Genomic DNA, 18,276 nt, shown 5'->3' with positions numbered 1-18,276 from the left:
ATCTTTGCCGTTGCTATGGATGGTGTGCAGACAATAAGACATTCTGGCATCAAAACATTCATTACCGAATATATTATTGTAAACTGTGATATACGCCGAAACTATTATTTTTATCAATGAAATTTGACTAAAATGTGTCGGCGAATGGTAAAAGAAAATGGAGTTGGTAAACGCTTGCGTGACTCACTAAGTTATTTCTTACGAGTAATTACGAAACAGCATTCGAATGAAGCGTTCGAAAATACCAAAGCAGATTTTTTTTATTTGAAAGTTGATGAAAATTATTGCATTGTTAAATTTGAAATGGCATATGCTGTAAGAATTTATGTTTTAAGATCGTATAATTTTAGGCTGACTTAGATTAATCACTTATCAAAATTATATAGAATACAGGACACTACAATTATTGTATTTGCTAATGTATTTTTAAAAGATACACGAGTATAAATTATTTATTATGAAATGTTAATTTGCCAACTACAGAAGTTACTAACAAGATACACAAAATAGAAACGTCGAAAATATCGGAAACTCTTTGAAATTTTGAAGCCGTATTCATTCGTGACGATGTGATGTAAACAAATCTTCATGCGCACCAAACTGCTATCGAAGTTTACGTTTGACACGCATCCTATGGTTTTCAACGTTCTGTGTACAAATATAAGGTCTTTTCTAAGGCATTTTGCATTTAGTGGAAATGGAATAGTTTGTCATCAATTGCATGATTGATTTTTAAAAGTCATTAGTATTAAAGTATTCTTTTGTAATAAGCAGTAATAATTTTCTTGATGCTACAAAAGTTTTGTGAAATTTATAGCTTATAGGGAAGCATTTATCAACTAAACCCAAAATTATTATTGCGAAGTTTATCTTAGAGATCCTTCATTACAATTTGGTGTGCATAGATTGAAATAAATCTTGTATTTAAATCCGCAAGAATTAAGAACGCTTTTAATGTAAATGGCATGAGTTTGTACTATAATTTTTTTCGAAGTGTCTTCGTAGAGCGCAATGGGCTCTACATAGCCATAAGCTGCTCAGAGCGCAATATTGTAAACGTATGCGTAATTATTTTATTATAACAGTGCAATTTATATTTCACAATATAGCTGGTTAGAAAGGCGGTTAGGGTTATGGTAAGGGTTAGGGATAGGGATAGGGATAGGGATAGAGATGGGGATAGGGTTAACATCAACAAGATTTAAAAAAAAAAAAAAATTTAGCGCATGCGTACAAAGTATAGCGCTCCGAGTAGCTGCATAGAGCGCATTGCGCTTCAAGTAGCAACGGCCAATTTTTTTTCTGCTACTGCATATGTATTCGCTATATTTTACAAAAAAAAAAATTGATTGTTGCAATATTTTATATTTTGCCGTAATTATAATCCCGTACCGTATGGTTACCGAAATATTTACCCGTATGGTTACCGAATGGTTTTCGTAAATTACTGGCGTAATTTACAGTAATAGACAATAATACAATCAATCACAGCAGTGATTCACAGGATAAATATACTTTGAAACCATAATTTTTTTATGATTAAATCTTTGACCAATTAACGTTAAACTTATAATTGACCATTTAATTTGCTTATTCGCAAGAATCAGATTAAGAATTTCCCAAGAATGAACGTAATTTAGACATAACAATAGGATTTCGCTTTAAAATATTTGCTTACTTTGTCATTTTTAATGAACTAACCAAGTATATCTTATTTAAAAAACAAATGCTTAATATCATCAGTACTTGCCTCCCTCTCATTTGTTCAAACTGAAGACAAAGCAAAATCAAAATATTTCTTAGCCATGAATTGAGCCATAAATAGCTTTTCAAAAATCTTTAAGACTTTTCTGGGGAAAATTTGTTTTTGTATTTGTTTTTAAGATATAAAAACTAAAATGTTTTTTTTTTTTTCTATTATCTTTTTCCATTTTATTTGCACAAAATGTAAATTAAAAGTGAATGTCTTTCTAATAATTTTTCTGAAACACTGCTCAATAAAAAAAAAAAAAAAAAAAACAAACTCTGCGCAATAGGTGTCACTGACTTTATCAAAGCAGGGTTGTTACTAAGAATCAACAGAACAAGAAATGAGATTCTTCAAAATATTGAATTAATTTGCTATTATTTGCTATTGATGCAAATAAAAAATTTGAATGAGATAAATCTGTGTTCGGGTGTTTTGGTTTATGTGAACGAAGCCCGCATTGTTGGTAAATAACGGTACTGATCGTTATTTATATCGTTTGTAATGAGCAGTGGAAGTAACTTAAATTTATGAAATCAATAGAAACAAATTAAATTTTCTGACTCATCTTCAGTTCTCAATAATCAGTTTGAAATCTTGTCAATGCTTCTGTAAAAATATTGTGGAAAAAAAAACAGGATTAAGTAATTGCAATCGATTGCTTTCGATCGCACAACATCTCTTTCAACAAGTGCTTAATTGCGCTTGCTTTGAACAAAAGTTATCTTGTTTCATAAAAATCATTTCACGGAATTAAATTAACAAAGATATTGACTTAAGAAATGGATTTGAACAGATTACTATGAGGGCGGCGTTTTTATGAATATTATTTAATGTTTTTCGTTTATCTACGTTGTGTTTGTAGTGTAAGGGATTAGATATTTACGGAGGTATGGGTCTAGGTTGATGTTTAAGGGGGTATTTAGAGGTTGGGATCAAGGTTGATGGTCTGGGGATTAATTGGTTAGGAAAAGGGCAAGGTTTAGTATATTTTATTTTACAATATATTTTAACGAACGTTTTGTTAGTGTATAATTGTTAGCACTCTTTTATTCATTAAGTTATAAAATACAAATAATGCTCTCTTACTCTATTTGCAGTATTTACTACTGTTTTTATCAATTTCTCTTCTTTAGCTCTTCTAGCTTTAAACAAACATCTTTTCTTCTTTTTATTATTAGAAACGGCGAAACTTCTGCTTACTTTTCCTCAATCAATTTTTCTTCTGACTTTTATTTCTTTTACTCCTTTGGTTTTATGAACAATTTCAAATTCTTCAATAATAAAAACTCTCATTCTCTAAAAGTTCTTCTTAAAAATCTTCCTTAAAAACTCTGACTTCTTCTCTTCATTTATGTAAGAAGAGGACTTTTTCCTCTATTTCCTTCTTTTTCGTTTTTCGTTTTTTCCATAGGAAGTCCTTCGTAACTCTATTTTTGAGCTTTTATAGTTCTCCACTATTATTTATTTCGTTGCTATATCTACTTATTATTAATTTACTTGACAGGTAAATAAGCCTCTGCATGTACGTCTTTTCTTAATCGCTGTTTTTTATTTTTTGTTCTTCATTACGCTTTATCGTGTTGTCGTTTATTTATATGTCAAGGTGAATAAGTCTCTGTATTACGTCATTTCGCTGTTTTTAACTTTTCACACTGTACTAACTGCTTTTAAAATGTTCATCTCAAATATGTTTAGAGATGATATAGTAAAGAGAACTTTCATTTTTTATTTATTGAAATTTCTTAAAGATAACTATTCATAAATAAAACAGTAATTAGAACCACCGATCCATAATATTTCTGTTGAGATGCTTGAGTTGCAACTTTTGTGATGTTGATAACATGAAGCCGCTTTTTTAAAATTGAAATTTAAAAATCTTTCGTCGACAAATTTCGTTTAAAGATCTCTTTGTAAAGATGGAAGGGAACATGCGAAGTCAGAGCATCAAAACATAAAATGCTTTATGTTAAATCCTATGCCATCATCTTTATTGTTCACACTTAAATCGTGTTTAATACCGGAAAGAAGTTTTCGACGGCCCTAAATTAACAAATCCAAACAAATCTTACTATTCAAAAAATAGTTATGTTCTAGTTATGTAATGTAGGTAGATAAACATTCACTAACTAGGTTATTTTAAATGTTAGTTCTTTCATATACAAAAATTGCGAAGATATATTAAGATCTCTCACAATCTTAACTAATTCCTTGTTTAGTCTCAAAAAAGAGATGAGGAAATAAAAACATCAGAACTTGAGATGTAAGGCCTCTTTGCTATCAAATAAATATATATGTGTGTATGTACACACATATATTTATTTACTAGTATCGGTCAATCGTCTTCTATTTGTCCAATATTTCCGGTCATACGGAAGACCGTTGCTTTAAAAAGAGAGTTTTCAGGAAATGTGATAAAAAATATCATGAATCTTAACATTACAAAGAGAGAAGTAGTAAAGACTTTTGGTGACGATAATTGAACATTTTTTACAGGGGACCCCCATAAAATACTTGTACGGCGTTTAGCGAAATAGCAAAAGTAAAATTAAATATTTAAGAAAACGAAACAAAAAATATTTTTTAAATGCAAAATTAGAGAAAGCCAACTAATCCCTCTAACAGAAAGTTATTCATAGAGATAAATGAAAAGTTAAATGCAAAATACATCCACTGTTAAGATTTTTCTTAACTAACAGTGGATCTATTTGAGTGAATCTATTTTGCATTTATTTAAGTCTTAATTAATTAACTTCCTATCCTACAAGTTTTTCAAACTGAAAAATAACACGTAATCTAAATAAGAACTTAATAATAATCGTTGTAATTTTGTAAAGATTACATTAGTTATGTCAATGAAATTTTATCAGTCTTGCAAGTACAATTGCATGTTGAGTCATAAAAGTTGGGATCAAAATTGACTGCATCATTTTTCTCTATACCAGCACATTCGTCATGTGTCCAGCGATGACAATAAAAATATCAAACCCATCCTTCTCCATGGTCTTTGTATAAGATAGAGGTTCTGCATCATCTGATCAACTTTCTTCGTTAGTAATAGTTGTTAATAATTTGTTTCTAATTGATTTCTTTAGGACTCTTACCTTTATTCGAAATTAGGGACCTATTTGTCCGCTCCGTAAAGGACATTAAACCCTAACATATGTAATAAACGCCATTTTGAATTTATTGCAAAACATGTCACAATATCTATGAAAAACATAGAAAAACTCTTACTTTAGTACAAATTTTACTGACATTAGTAAATTTTCGCTAGGATTTTTTACGCGTCTGACTTTAGTTTACAAATACCGTAGATCAGACTACGGATCGCCGGTTACAGTATACGGTATACTAACTTTACGATATACTTTACGGTGTACTAAAAGTTAGTATACAGATTAATATACATGTTTACTTTTATTTGTAAAATATTTTTGGACTGGCTTGATAACTTAATAATTATATTTTTTTAATGAACTAATTTACTGGATCATGTCTATTATTTGGTTTTATCATGATTAAAGTGTTTTTTTTTTTAAATTCAATTTGTTTAAAAAACTTTAATTTGTTAAGTTGTTATATTTTTATACCAGACTGTTTGTACTGCTCTTCACCGTTTTAAAATTTATGATTGCTTATTCCATGGATTTCTCTGATCTGAAATAAATTAGTAGGAGTCAAAAAAATCAATAAGTAAAAAGTGTAGTTTATGTTATACTTTACAGTATATTTTACGGTATATTATAAGTTAAGCTGCACACTAAATTTTTAGTATACCGTGCACTAGTGATCCCTAGATCAGACACATAAAAAAGTAAACACAGATTGAACTTTGAGTGACGCAGCGGACTTTTCCATTTATTTCCAGGTTCTGTTGACTTTTTGTTCTCACCAACACGCTTGACATCAAAAATTTTGTAGTCATTTTAAAATATACTTTCCCGGAACAATACTATTTTCTAAATTTATAAGAAGTCCTTGGGAATTTTTATTAAAACAAATTTTAATTAAAACAAACCCTCTTTTCTTTTCCTATTAAATGCAAGACTTACAATTTCAATATACCTACCATTAAATATTTGAGTGACGCATATCCGAAACGTTGCTGTGATCCGTCAGAATTTATTTATACAAAACAGATAATAAAAAAAAATACTGGATAAAGATGCAGTTGCCAGTTATGCAGGCAACTGCATCTTTATCCAGTATTTTTTAAATACATTTTGCTGGAATTCAATTGTAGCATTTCTCATCAATTCCTCTGCTGCCCCAAAAGAAGGTAATGAAGTTGCAGAATCCTCTAAAACAAATATTAACAATAGGGAAGTTATCAACCGGAACAGAGATTTTGCCGGAACCGGAACCAAACCGGTAATAGATTCTAAATATTCCTAACCAGAACCGGAACCGAAAATAAATCCAAATCGGAACAGGAACAGAAACCGGAACCGAAAATAACTAATTTATTTTTAAAAAGTTAATTCTAATTAAAACAAAAATTAATGCAGTAAAAATAACTAAAATTTTACATTTATTTTAGGTTTTTCCGAAACCCAAGGCATAGAGATGCAATTGGACAATCCAAAAAAAATCATTTAACACTTAAATCATTTTTTGGATAGTCAAAATGCACATTAATCATTTTCCCTGTTAGAAATTGCGCAATAATTTTTACAATGTGCGAAAAAGACCAAATTTTTTTTCATTGTCGCCAGACTTTGAGCTGCAGGAGCCAATTTATCTTTAGTAGGATCAAAATTGTCCATTTGGATCATAACAATATGTTTAAGAAAATGAGCTGGTAAGAATCAGAATGGTGTAAGTTCAGCTCAAATAATAGCGATAAAAACATTACAAGATATGAATATTAATTTAAAATTAATTTTAACAAGAAAATTAATTAGTTTTCAAACAAGGCCAAATTTTATTTACAATAATTCTCAAGCTTAACTACTAATTTAAAAAAATTTTTAATCATTTTTATCAAAATGATAACAACGGTATTATACCAAATAAAGCTTTATAATACATGAAGACCACACTGGAAAAACGATCAAGCAACATTTTTATTGTTTTTGGGTTTTTGCCCCTGTTATTCGGCTGCAGTTTAACTATATATATTTTTATACATATAATTGACTATATAACTAGAAAACCGATCAAATTACACAGATATTTAGCTTAACCAAGGACGTATTAATAGATGGACGTTCAACGCATAGTTATAGATCAAAGGTGCCGCCAATTAGCCAAAAACTATGCGTATTACCGTCACTTTTCTAAATTCATGATACAGATATTCCGACTTCTACCCGTCAAATTTCCGTCAAAAGACCTCCCTCAGTAAACCCATTATAATTATGCATTTACTGAAGCTTATGGTTATAAAAGACAAAAAAATTAATCAAGAATAGTTCACAAATCTGAAAAAGGTTGTTTTGAGCTATGAACTTTGCTTAACAAAAATTTAACTGTGTTTAAACTTTGACGTCTAAAACTAGGCTTTTGCAAAAAGGCCATGTATGGTTTACTAGAATGGATAGAGTAAAGTGAAACAAATTTTCCTTGTTAAATTGAAATTACTATGATATAGTTTAAAGGTCGAAAAAGATATTTTTAGTGTTCTTTTCACCCCACTCTCAGATTATGCTTCCCACTTTAAGGTTCAAATCAGGGAGTATTTCTTATTTTTGTCGGAAATGTCGAACTTATTTGCCTCGCTTTTTTTTTCTCTTGAATTTGTGATTTTTTTTTTCGTCCTTTTTAAAAATTTTCTTATTTGCGATACCTAAATCGCATTTTGTCTAAATGTATTATAACTAAAAGCATCTTAACCCTTTCATGCGCTGGGTTGTTTTATAACAACAAATTAAACTAAGCTTCCCCAATGCAAGTAGTGCATTCTAACCGATTGAAAACAATATTTTAAAAAGGAGATTTGAAAAAGGCTGTAGAAAAAGTCTACTTTAACCTTTCATACTACCACTGTCATTTTGTAGATAATTTTTTATCGTTTATGTTAGTTATGGGAAAATAATTGGAGCACGAAAGGGTTGAAGTTCATAAAAAACTATTGATTTCAGAAGTTGGAAAGAAATATTAAGCATGCATTTTTAATGAGCATGTAAAGCAACTTTAACTTTCAATGATCTTATTATTTTTATCATTATTATTGTTGTTACTAATAGTAACAACATGATAATAAAAGTAATAAGACTATACCTTTCGTTGCATAATCTTGAGCCTTCTACAAGTGATGTACAGCCTTATTTTTAACCTTTTCTAGATATATCAAAAGAAGTAATCTTATATTCCTATCTATTATCTCATTACTGGATAAATAATGAGCCTTCATGAGGAATATTTAAAACCTTTATGTGGAAAGTGTGGCTGCATAATAAAACAGGATAGTCACTATCAAATAAAACCTGTTGTTATCTTTAAACAAGCAACTCTAAGTTTTTACAAGCTGATATAACCTCAGACTATTAAAAAGTTCATCCTGAATATTTATGCAAATCATGTTATATGGTCTTATACAGGTTAGATTTAAAATCAAAAAAAGGCTTTGAAGTTGAGAGGAATGATAAATTCTTCACTTTTTCTGAACACAGAAACCTGTTATGTACGTAACACACTCACAATAGTTGGAAGAAATAAAAAAGTACATGCGATAAGCATTCATCAACAGTTAAAAGCATTTGCATCAAAACATGGGGTTTTGACTGTTACTGTAAAAATAACAAAAACTATTTTGTAATAATTAAAATCAATAGTTATCGCCAATCAAATGGCATGTGGAGACTTATTGCTTTAAATCATGAAGTACCATTATCCAATAATATTAACAATCTCTTCCAGATCTACTAAATCTTCAATCTGCTAATATCATATTCTCCAACATTTCATGCATAAACATCTGTAAATGTAATAATGACTTCTACTATCTTTTTTTCTAATCAGAAATAAATTTACTGATTTTAAAAATTTCCGAAGCACATCAAATGAGGATGTTGGGATAATTGAAACGAAAGAAGGTAACACAGTTGAAATTTTTAAAGTTATTAGACATAAAGATCGTTGATTAACATGTTCAGAAGTCTGTTGTGATTTTAGTACCACCTACCATACTAACTTGGCTTTAATGGAATCCAGATTATAGAATAACGAAAGTCAATCATCTATTACCTTTAACTAGCCATTTTTTAACTGTGTACATTTTCTTACACCAGTATATGTAATAAATGTAATAAAGACAACTTGCAATCTTCTATATGGAAGTTCAATAGTACATTACAACAATTTATAGTTTTAAATAATTTATAAAATCAAAATTAAGAATATTTACAATATTTTCATAATCTGGGAATTTAATTTGCAAATATAAAATAGCACCAGTTTAGACATTAAGTTCCACAACATACGAGTATAAACACACCTTTAGTACCAATGCAACATATCAAAATTTTCTAAATTTTTTACTTTATAAAATTGAATAATATAATTATAATAGATTTCAAATATGTATAATGTTTATTGTTTCTTAGTAAAAAAATGAAGTGTGAGTCATAAGAAAATGTTTTGGTAATTATAACTCATGTGTCTTGAATGTTTTAGAGAGATTTTATTTTGTTTTCTTGTTTTCTGAGTTTTTTAACTTTGAACAAGGATATCTTTTTAACTACTTGGAGATCATACCTAAAATAATTTGAAACTTGTTATCTGGTTACTGAGAAGAGGCTCGACAAAAATAAGGTTTTTACAGTTTGCTATTCTTAAAATATTGATATTGTCAGCACAGATTTTACAATAAATTTAAGAACCATTATTGAAATTGCTACCATTTTGCTTCTTAAAATGCTGTAATGGTAATTCTGATCAAATCCCTTTATCAACATGTTAACCTTTTTGCAAAAGTGTATACTCAAACTATGACTAGTTAAGAAGAAATTATTGTTTAAAAATGCAGTTAAAATTGCACATTCCCAGCAAACATTGACAGACGGGTACCGTACGGGGCCCATACGGGTCCGCAACTGGGTCCCGTATGGGAAGACCAACGGTATCCCGTCGGATCTTGGCCGCGGTTTCCAAATGGGACCCATATGGGTATGCCCGCTGGGTATCCAGTATGGGTCCCAGTCAAATCCCTTACTTTAAAACCGTAAGGGGCCCATTTGGGTTTGCAACTGGGACCCATATGGGAAACCCATCGGGAACCCGCCGGATCTTGGCCGCGGTTTCCATATGGGGCCCATATGGGTATGCCCGCTGGGTATACCGTATAGTTCCCACAAAGTTTGCCAATTGCAAATCTTGCAAAACTACGTTTAGAGTTTACAGATAAAATAAAACTGTATATGATTTGATTATTTGTTTCAAACAAAATAACAATTAAAATTACAATTTCAAAATTGAGAGAATTTTTAACCATTCGAAGTATCATCTGATTTCACGGTTGTTGTATATATATATATATATATATATATATATATATATATATATATATATATATATATATATATATATATATATATATATATATATATTGTTTATTATATGTATAATATATATATATAAATATTATATATATATAAAATATATATACTAAATATATATATTATATATATAATATATATATATATAATATATAATATATATATAATATATATATATATATCTAAAATATATATATTATATATATATATTAAATATATAATATATATAATATAATATATATATATATATATATATATATATATATATATATATATATATATATATATATATATATATATATATATATATATACCCTGTTAAGTTGAACCCTGGATAAGTCAGACTTTTACTAAATCGGGCAGATTTTCGATTCCCCTTGAACACTTTATACATACTTACATACATATTTACCCCTAAAGGTTTAAGATAACTAAACTATTTTTGTGCGTATTTATTATTATATGATAAAAAACAGGTTCAGTAAATATGTAAATTATATATTCGATAAATGATGTAACATTTCAGAATTTCGATCAGAGTTGTTATCTTTCTAGAACATACGTAGAGCGCGCTTAATTCTGACATTTTCTAAGTCTAAATATCTATCTATTACCTTTGATATTTCATATATATATATATATAAATATATATATATATATATATATATATATACACACTATAAAATATTATAAAAAATTAAAATTTTCTCCTACAGAAAAACCTTGACAATGGAAGCTATAATATACATAAAAAATTTTATGCAATGTATAAATGACAAATATTTAATTGGAACCTAACATTATAATAGATAACAATTATTAAAACAAATATTAAAACAATATCTTACTCACTTTTCTCAAAAGGCTTTTCTTGATTATCTCTAAAGGATTGGCAAATTATCAAAAGTATTATTGTTTTTTTTTTAAACTTTAATAATTCATAAATGTACAAGTTTTAAGCCAGTAACATAAACATAAGCGGAGTAACTCTAACATAAACATCTTTTGTATGTTAAATTAAAATTATGTAACTTTATATACCTATTTTTTTGGTTTTGATATACTTCATCAACATTTGAGGTATCTTCTGCATATCTGCATTTTTCTTTTGCTTCAGATTCTGTGTCTAAATTTTAAAAAGTACTTATGATAATTATTGATGTATCAAAATTTCATTTTCAAATTTCAATAATTATGATTAAATGCTTAAATAAATTTATAAAAAATTATCAAAATTATTACTTCACTATCTTTGAGAATATTATATAAACTACCTGCAGTTGACAAAATTCTTCCAGAAAACCTAACCCATCCAACCTCAGGTTCTTGACATATTGATTTAGCTAAGTCTATTTTTTTCATATTTGTCCAGCAAGGCCAATAAAAATCTGTAGATTTTCTAGAGGAAATTATTGATAACACATTTTCACTCATAGCATTCACTAACCAAATTAGTGGTACGTAATCTGCATTGTTTTCTTCATCGAATGCAACTATTGCATACAACATCTTACTCAGTAACACAGTACAGAAATTACACAGTAAGTTACTCTGCTACAAAATGTAAACGAAAATAGAAAAAATCCATACTCTGCAATCTCCTTTATATAGGAATAAAATATTACTAAATTGTACTTTTGGTTTTAAAGAAAAACGTTCAATGGTCTTCAAAAACTATTCATGATTCTAAGAATATATGCCACAAGGAAGTAAGACAGTAATGAAAACCCTCACGTCAACTATAATATTATATGCATTCCCTTGTGGCGTTACTTTTCATAAACGTAAATATTAATGAATTCTTTAAAGTATTTATTGTTCAAATTGCATGTAAAACTTTGTAAAATTTTCAACTTTTTACTAAAGAAAGAAAAAGAGAAAAATTTATGTATAAAAAACAAAAACAGTTATAAAAACTTTTTATATAGAGTTTCATAAAAAACATAAAACGAGAATACGATTATAACTTTAATTTATACGTTATATTGTAAAAACTTTTTTTGCACAAGGTAAGTTGCAAATGGCGATAATGGTCTGATTGCATAGATTTTTCCGCATATTACTTTCACCAGATGGGTCCCTAATGGGAAACCCGTAAAAATCCCAGTTTTCTTAGCCCTTATAATTACCACATGCGGCCCATAATACTATTTTTGCTTAATTTTTCAACCATACGGGACCCGTCTGGAAACCAGAACACAAACCCTTCTAAATCCCGTTCCCATAAGCCCAGTTAAAAACCATACGGTACCCGTCTGTCAATGTTTGCTGGGTTAATTGTTGAATCTGCATGTTTATGGGCACATTAATAGTTTTTTTATTTATTTACGCGGAAAGTTTTTTCAATGTACATGTATTTAATCAAATATTACACTGAAAATCAAAAGATTAAAAGTTTCAGTTTTTAAAAGCCAGTACGACTTTAAAGCAGAACAATAATTCAATAAAAAAAAACAACTTAAGATTATCATGTTGTCAACGCCACATTTTAAATAAACGCTTACAATTTCCTTTTTTCTTTTCTTTAGAAAATCAAGTTGAGGAAAGTAAATAGACTTAATATTTTTCACATTATCAAGATTACTTAATTAGCCATTTCTATTGCATTATTCACCAGCTGTATTTGTTCATCAAGATCAAAAATAGAACTTTGAAGGTCTGACAGTTTATTTTGCTTTGATGTAAATTCATGATATTTTTCAGAATAGATACTGGTGTTGTTTTTTAATACTCCTTCTAATGCCATTAGAATATCCAATTTCATGGGCTTCTTCTACAAACATGTTAAAATATTTAAGATAAATCCAAATAGAAATAGGCAGAGTTGGTAAAGAGACCTAGATATAAATGTATGTGTGCGACTTTTTATTTCTGTTCTTTCTTCCTTACTAAGTTTCATGTCAAAAAAATAATACAAGTTTTTCAAATTCAATTCACCTTTTAATGTCGAATTTCTTTTATAATAACTCACCTGAAGCTCCTGAAATACCATAAAGTGCACAAAGAATTTCATAATCACCAAAGATAAATACTGTAATGTTGTTATCCCTAGATATATAAAAACTTCATATATGTATTTTTGGAAACAGTAAGGCTATTACTACTACTATATATATATATATATATATATATATATATATATATATATATATATATATATATATATATATATATATATATATATATACAGTATTGGACAAAACATTTGCAACCAAATAATGCTAATTTAGTTTCTTTATATAAAAGTGCTGCATTTTTTCAATTTAGAGAAATAAATATGTAACTGTGTAGAGACAAAGTTCTTCAAGTTTTATTCATCACAAAGTTCATTATTTGTACACGAAAGTTAATAAATTAATCAAAAGTATTAAAAAAAGTTGATTTCCTTCTGGACAAAACAAGTGCAACTCGACAAAATGTTGACCTAGCTGTATTTCGCTATCAATATTTCGTGGCGAATCCTTTGTTGTCGATCACAGCCTTGCATCTTCGAGGCATAGATTCGATCAGGTGATCAATGAAACTTTGTGGAATCGCTGCCCAGGCCTTTTGGATTTGTTCAAGCAGTTGATCCTTATTACGAACACCTTCAGGATTAATTCTGCGGTTGACAATCTCCCACAGGTTCTCGATAGGGTTGAGATCCGGAGATTGAGGCGGCCAATCCATCACCGATAGGTGGTTGTCTTGAAACCACTGCTTGACTAGTTTTTCAGTGTGTTTCGGATCGTTGTCTTGCTGAAAAACCAGTTTTATTGGCATATTCCATTCAGCATGAGGTAACATAACAGCTTTCAGGATATTTTTATATATGAAACGGTCCATTATTCCATTGTTTCGATGTATTGGATCTAGACCGTTAGCAGAAAAATACCCCCAGACATAACATTGCCTCCACCATGCTTCACGGTCTTATGACAGTAACGTAAATCGAGGCGTTTTCCGGCCGGTCGACGTACACGGCAAATGCCATCTCTCCCAATGATGTTGAACTTCCATTCATCACTGAACAGGACAGTTCGCCGTTTCTGCACATTCCAGTCAGTATGGGATGTAGCGAACAGGAGTCTTTTCTTCTGGTTTTCTAGTGTAATCAGCGGTTTCTTTGCAGGATGTCGAGAAAACAATCCGGCTTCAAGAGCAGGTCGTCTGATTGTTCGGTCCGATACAGGCAGCTCTAATTGCTTTTGTATCTCGACTGATGATATCCAGGGATCCTTCTTGAAGGATCTGACGATCATAGAATCCTCTCTAGAAGTGGTGGAACGCGGTCTTCCACCTTTGTTATCTGCTGCCAACTTCCCCGTAGAACGATATTTGGAAAATAGTCTTGATACGGTCCATTTTTTCACGCAATATTTATCAGAAATACTTTTTTGTGACATTCCACTTACGTAATCGCCAATAATTTTCTTTCTTAGTTCCAATCCAAGACTGTCGGGAGCCATTTTTGCACTTGAAGTCATAAAAATAACAAAAATAAATAATTACGCTTCTCAAGGCTTACCGTGTTACATTTACTTTGTGATGATACAATAATGCTCTGTTGAACACAACGTCTTGGTTGGATGTAGACCGTATTGATGTAATGAAACACTTGTTGTATTTCACTTCTTGTATTGATGTTTTCGATAAAACACTTTGATAAAGCTCACTTCGATAAACTGTCTTCATAATACTGACTGATTGACTTCCATATGCTGACTGAATTACATGTCGATTTACATGTCTCTTATATAGTAAAATAAACCTGTGTGAACCTGTTCTGGAAGATTCTAGATGCTTCTTTTCGATGCTTCTGGAAGCTTCTGGATGCGTCTGGATGCTTCTGAATGTTTCTGGATATTTCTGGATGCTACTGGATGCTTCCAGATGCTTCTTCTGGAAACTTCTGGAAGCTTCTGCATGCTTCTGGAAACATTTGGATACTTCCTTTAATTATTAAAAAACTTCCGTGACGTTGACACGGACCAGACTTAAGAAAATGAAACAAACCAAAAAAGTTGCACTTGTTTTGTCCGCTGCAAAATGGCACTTGTCAACGAAATTCTGCCTGTGTGCTGTCACCTGTCAGCTGATTGCTCATGTCATGGCATGCTATGACTCCAGACTCCTGAACTGTTTGCTTTGGTAGTATAGTTCGTTTCGTTTTTAAGACATGTAAAATTAGGAACACTTTTTAGCATTGCTCGATGTTGGTTGCAAATGTTTTGTCCAATACTGTATATATATATATATATATATATATATATATATATATATATATATATATATATATACATACTTGTTTCTGTTAATTATACTTCATTCTTTGCAGGTCTTATACTTGCTCTTGAAATCATGATGTTGACTCTGTACTGAAAAATGTTGAAAATGATAGTATTTTTTTAACTATTTAGATTTAAAGTATTTATAATTTGGTAGCTAATCTTAAAATTTCCTCCTACAATTTTAACTTGAATATCTTTTTCAGGAATGAACTTATGATGTATAAAACCATACAGCTGCATAAAAACAAAAATATAAATAATTTGGCAACTTTCAAAGATACATATATTATATTTTAATGCTGTAAGCTACACTAGCAGTGTTAAAAATTGCTTTAATGTAAGAGTATAGCATATGTCATTTGAAAATTGACATATGCTACATTTGCTAATTTTTTCTTCTTAAGATTTTTATTTTTGCTTAGCTAACTTTAGACCTTTCTAGTGGATCAAGATATCTGAGAATATGTGATGGTAGATCTTTTACATAACCGCAAGGTGCTAGAATTATTTCAAAATTCCCATTCTCTTCTTTGTAAAATATGAAAGGAGTATTTTCAACCACATTTTCATCTCCAGACCAGGTTTCAACAACTATTTAGAGAATACGAATTTATAAACAATGCTAGTTTCTTGAGTTGTGGCACTTGTACATAGTTTAGAACCAGCCAAAAGCAGTGCAATATTTTCATCACTTTTAAGCCATTAGCGTAAAGTAAAAAAATTGAATGCTCAGTAAAATTTGCTTTGTTATGTTGTATATAGACTAAATTTCAGTATTAAAAAAAAATCTGGAAATTCACACTGTCAGATTTTATTTTATTTTGACTTTTTCAGTTCTTAAAATTCGCGCGCAATTAAATTTCAAGGTTTTCTATACTTTGCTTACAATAGGAACTATCCCAATTTACATTTTTTAAAGAGGATTTCTATTTGCAAAATTATTTGAAAAAACGTTAGGATAGCCACTGTTGATAAATCAGAAATTTTTTCAATGTTTACATCACTTTCGATTTCTATTTCTGGAGCATAGAAATCAATTTGCCATTACAAATTGAATTTCGATTCCGATGTCTTATTTTTGCATAATGGGAAAAAATGATTTGCTTTTTAAATATTTCAGTAATTAATAGTTCACCGTTAGCTCCCACTTCAACCCATAGAAGTAAAAATACCTCAACATGGAGCATAAGGAAAAAGCAATCGAGCGTGAAAAGCTTCTGATGGAACAAAAGCGTTTAATATTAGGGCAGAGTTAGTTCAAGCATCGATTTAGGCTGAATCATACACTTCAGTTCTTCATACAAGCTTTTTCATGAAAAAACTTTTGGATCTTGTGTTTGTTCTTGACGCACTTCACTTGCTTATTTTTGTTTGGTACTTTGAGTGCTGAATTATGTCATAAATGATCCAACAGCCAGGTTTTATTTTATATCAGGTAATAGATTTGGGAGACTCTCATTTTCCGCCTGGTACATTGGTAGTACCAGATGATTTTAATTAATACATACCAAATAACCTCATGACACGATGACATCTGCGAACGTTCTGCCGAATCACTAATTGGCTAATCTGATTATTATTGAAAGAAGAAGGAATTCAAACGCTGTTCTTAGCACGGTTGCTGAACCTCTACCATGAGTTTGGAATTTATTGTGTACAAGCTTTAGAAGAGTTGCTTTGCTATGACGTATGCAGCCGAAGCTTTACTGAATTGTATTTTGCCGTTTTGGCTTTGTTCATCTGCAAGTTACAATTCCTCTTCAGAGTATTTTGTTTTCGTTTTACAAATCATTCGTTTTACAAATGTACAGGCGAGTTTTGTTTTTAAATTTTTTAGGTAAGTAGGAAGGGGTATCATATTTATTAGCGTTTTAGTTAATAATCAATTGTAAATTAATTTAGCTGCCTCATCTTTATCCATATCCATGAGCAATAAGTTTTATTCTTCCTCCGATAACAATTTCCTTGGTTTTTTGCTCATTACTTCCTTTTGTTTTTAAAAAACTCAACTTTGAAAAGCTAAACTTGATCGTCGTAAAACTTTCTACAAAACTGCTATTTTAGTAAAATTTAGTTTAGTGATTTTGAAAACAATATTTTTCAAAAAAACATTTTTTTTACTATGTTAAGAATTTTAAAATTTGCTGAGACAAAAGAAACTTTTTTACACCTTTGACAAAGCAAACGGAAAAGTGCTACACTTTTTAAATCATTTTTTGTTTCACCATTAACTAACAGCAAATAAAAAAAAAAATTAAATTAATAGACCATTTTACTTTTTATTTTTTGTTCACATCTATCACCATTGTACTCTAAAGAAATGACATGCATGCAAACAACAATTTTATGTTAAATTACAAAATCACAAATTTTTTAAAAAACAAAATATATTTTAAAATAATGATAAAAACAATAGTATTAATAATAATAATAACAATAATAATAATAATAATAAAAGAAATAATAATAATAATAATAATAATAATAATAATAATAATAATAATAATAATAATAATAATAATAATAATAATAATAATGATAATAATAATAACAACAATAAAAATAATAATAATAATAATAATAATAATAATAATAATAATAATAATAATAAAAATAATAATAATAACAACAATAATAACGATAATAATAATAATAATAATAATAATAAAAATAATAATAATAATAATAATAATAATAATAAGAATAAAAATAATAAAAATAATAATAATAATAATAATATAAATAAAAATAATAATAA

At 29.2% G+C, this 18,276-nt stretch overlaps 2 protein-coding genes across 4 annotated transcripts in view; both read right to left on the bottom strand.

The window, feature by feature from the left end:
• The window catches only part of LOC145186423 (uncharacterized), a 260,292-nt gene that overhangs the window by 141,777 nt on the left and 100,239 nt on the right, over positions 1-18,276 (bottom strand).
• Positions 10,960-11,921, bottom strand: LOC145188883 (uncharacterized). Of its 3 annotated transcripts, none has more exons than XM_090095228.1 (3): positions 11,523-11,888; positions 11,290-11,374; positions 10,960-11,129 (listed from the first exon to the last, which is right to left on the bottom strand). In XM_090095228.1, exons 1-3 carry the CDS (start codon positions 11,755-11,757, stop codon positions 11,093-11,095), a joined length of 357 nt encoding a protein of 118 aa, XP_089951354.1. In that variant the 5' UTR covers positions 11,758-11,888; the 3' UTR covers positions 10,960-11,092. The 3 variants fall into 3 exon arrangements, with proteins under 3 accessions (XP_089951354.1, XP_089951355.1, XP_089951353.1); XM_090095229.1 differs by lacking the exon at positions 10,960-11,129 and having other exon boundaries at positions 11,180-11,374; positions 11,523-11,647; positions 11,839-11,921; XM_090095227.1 differs by lacking the exon at positions 10,960-11,129 and having other exon boundaries at positions 11,180-11,374.

Source organism: Hydra viridissima, unplaced genomic scaffold, assembly GCF_058129835.1.
Source record: "Hydra viridissima isolate aposymbiotic clone 2 unplaced genomic scaffold, HvirCarnegie_v1 scaffold_8, whole genome shotgun sequence".
Taxonomy (NCBI): domain Eukaryota; kingdom Metazoa; phylum Cnidaria; class Hydrozoa; order Anthoathecata; family Hydridae; genus Hydra; species Hydra viridissima.
This window is presented reverse-complemented; position numbering and strand designations above follow the sequence as displayed.

Bases quoted from the DNA above. Each gene is read 5' to 3' on its own strand.
- LOC145188883 (XM_090095227.1), bottom strand. From the start codon at position 11,757: ATGTTGTATGCAATAGTTGCATTCGATGAAGAAAACAATGCAGATTAC. The intron at 11,375-11,522 runs GTAGTTTATATA...TTTAAAATTTAG, and splicing joins AAGAATTTTGTCAACTGCAG to ACACAGAATCTGAAGCAAAA.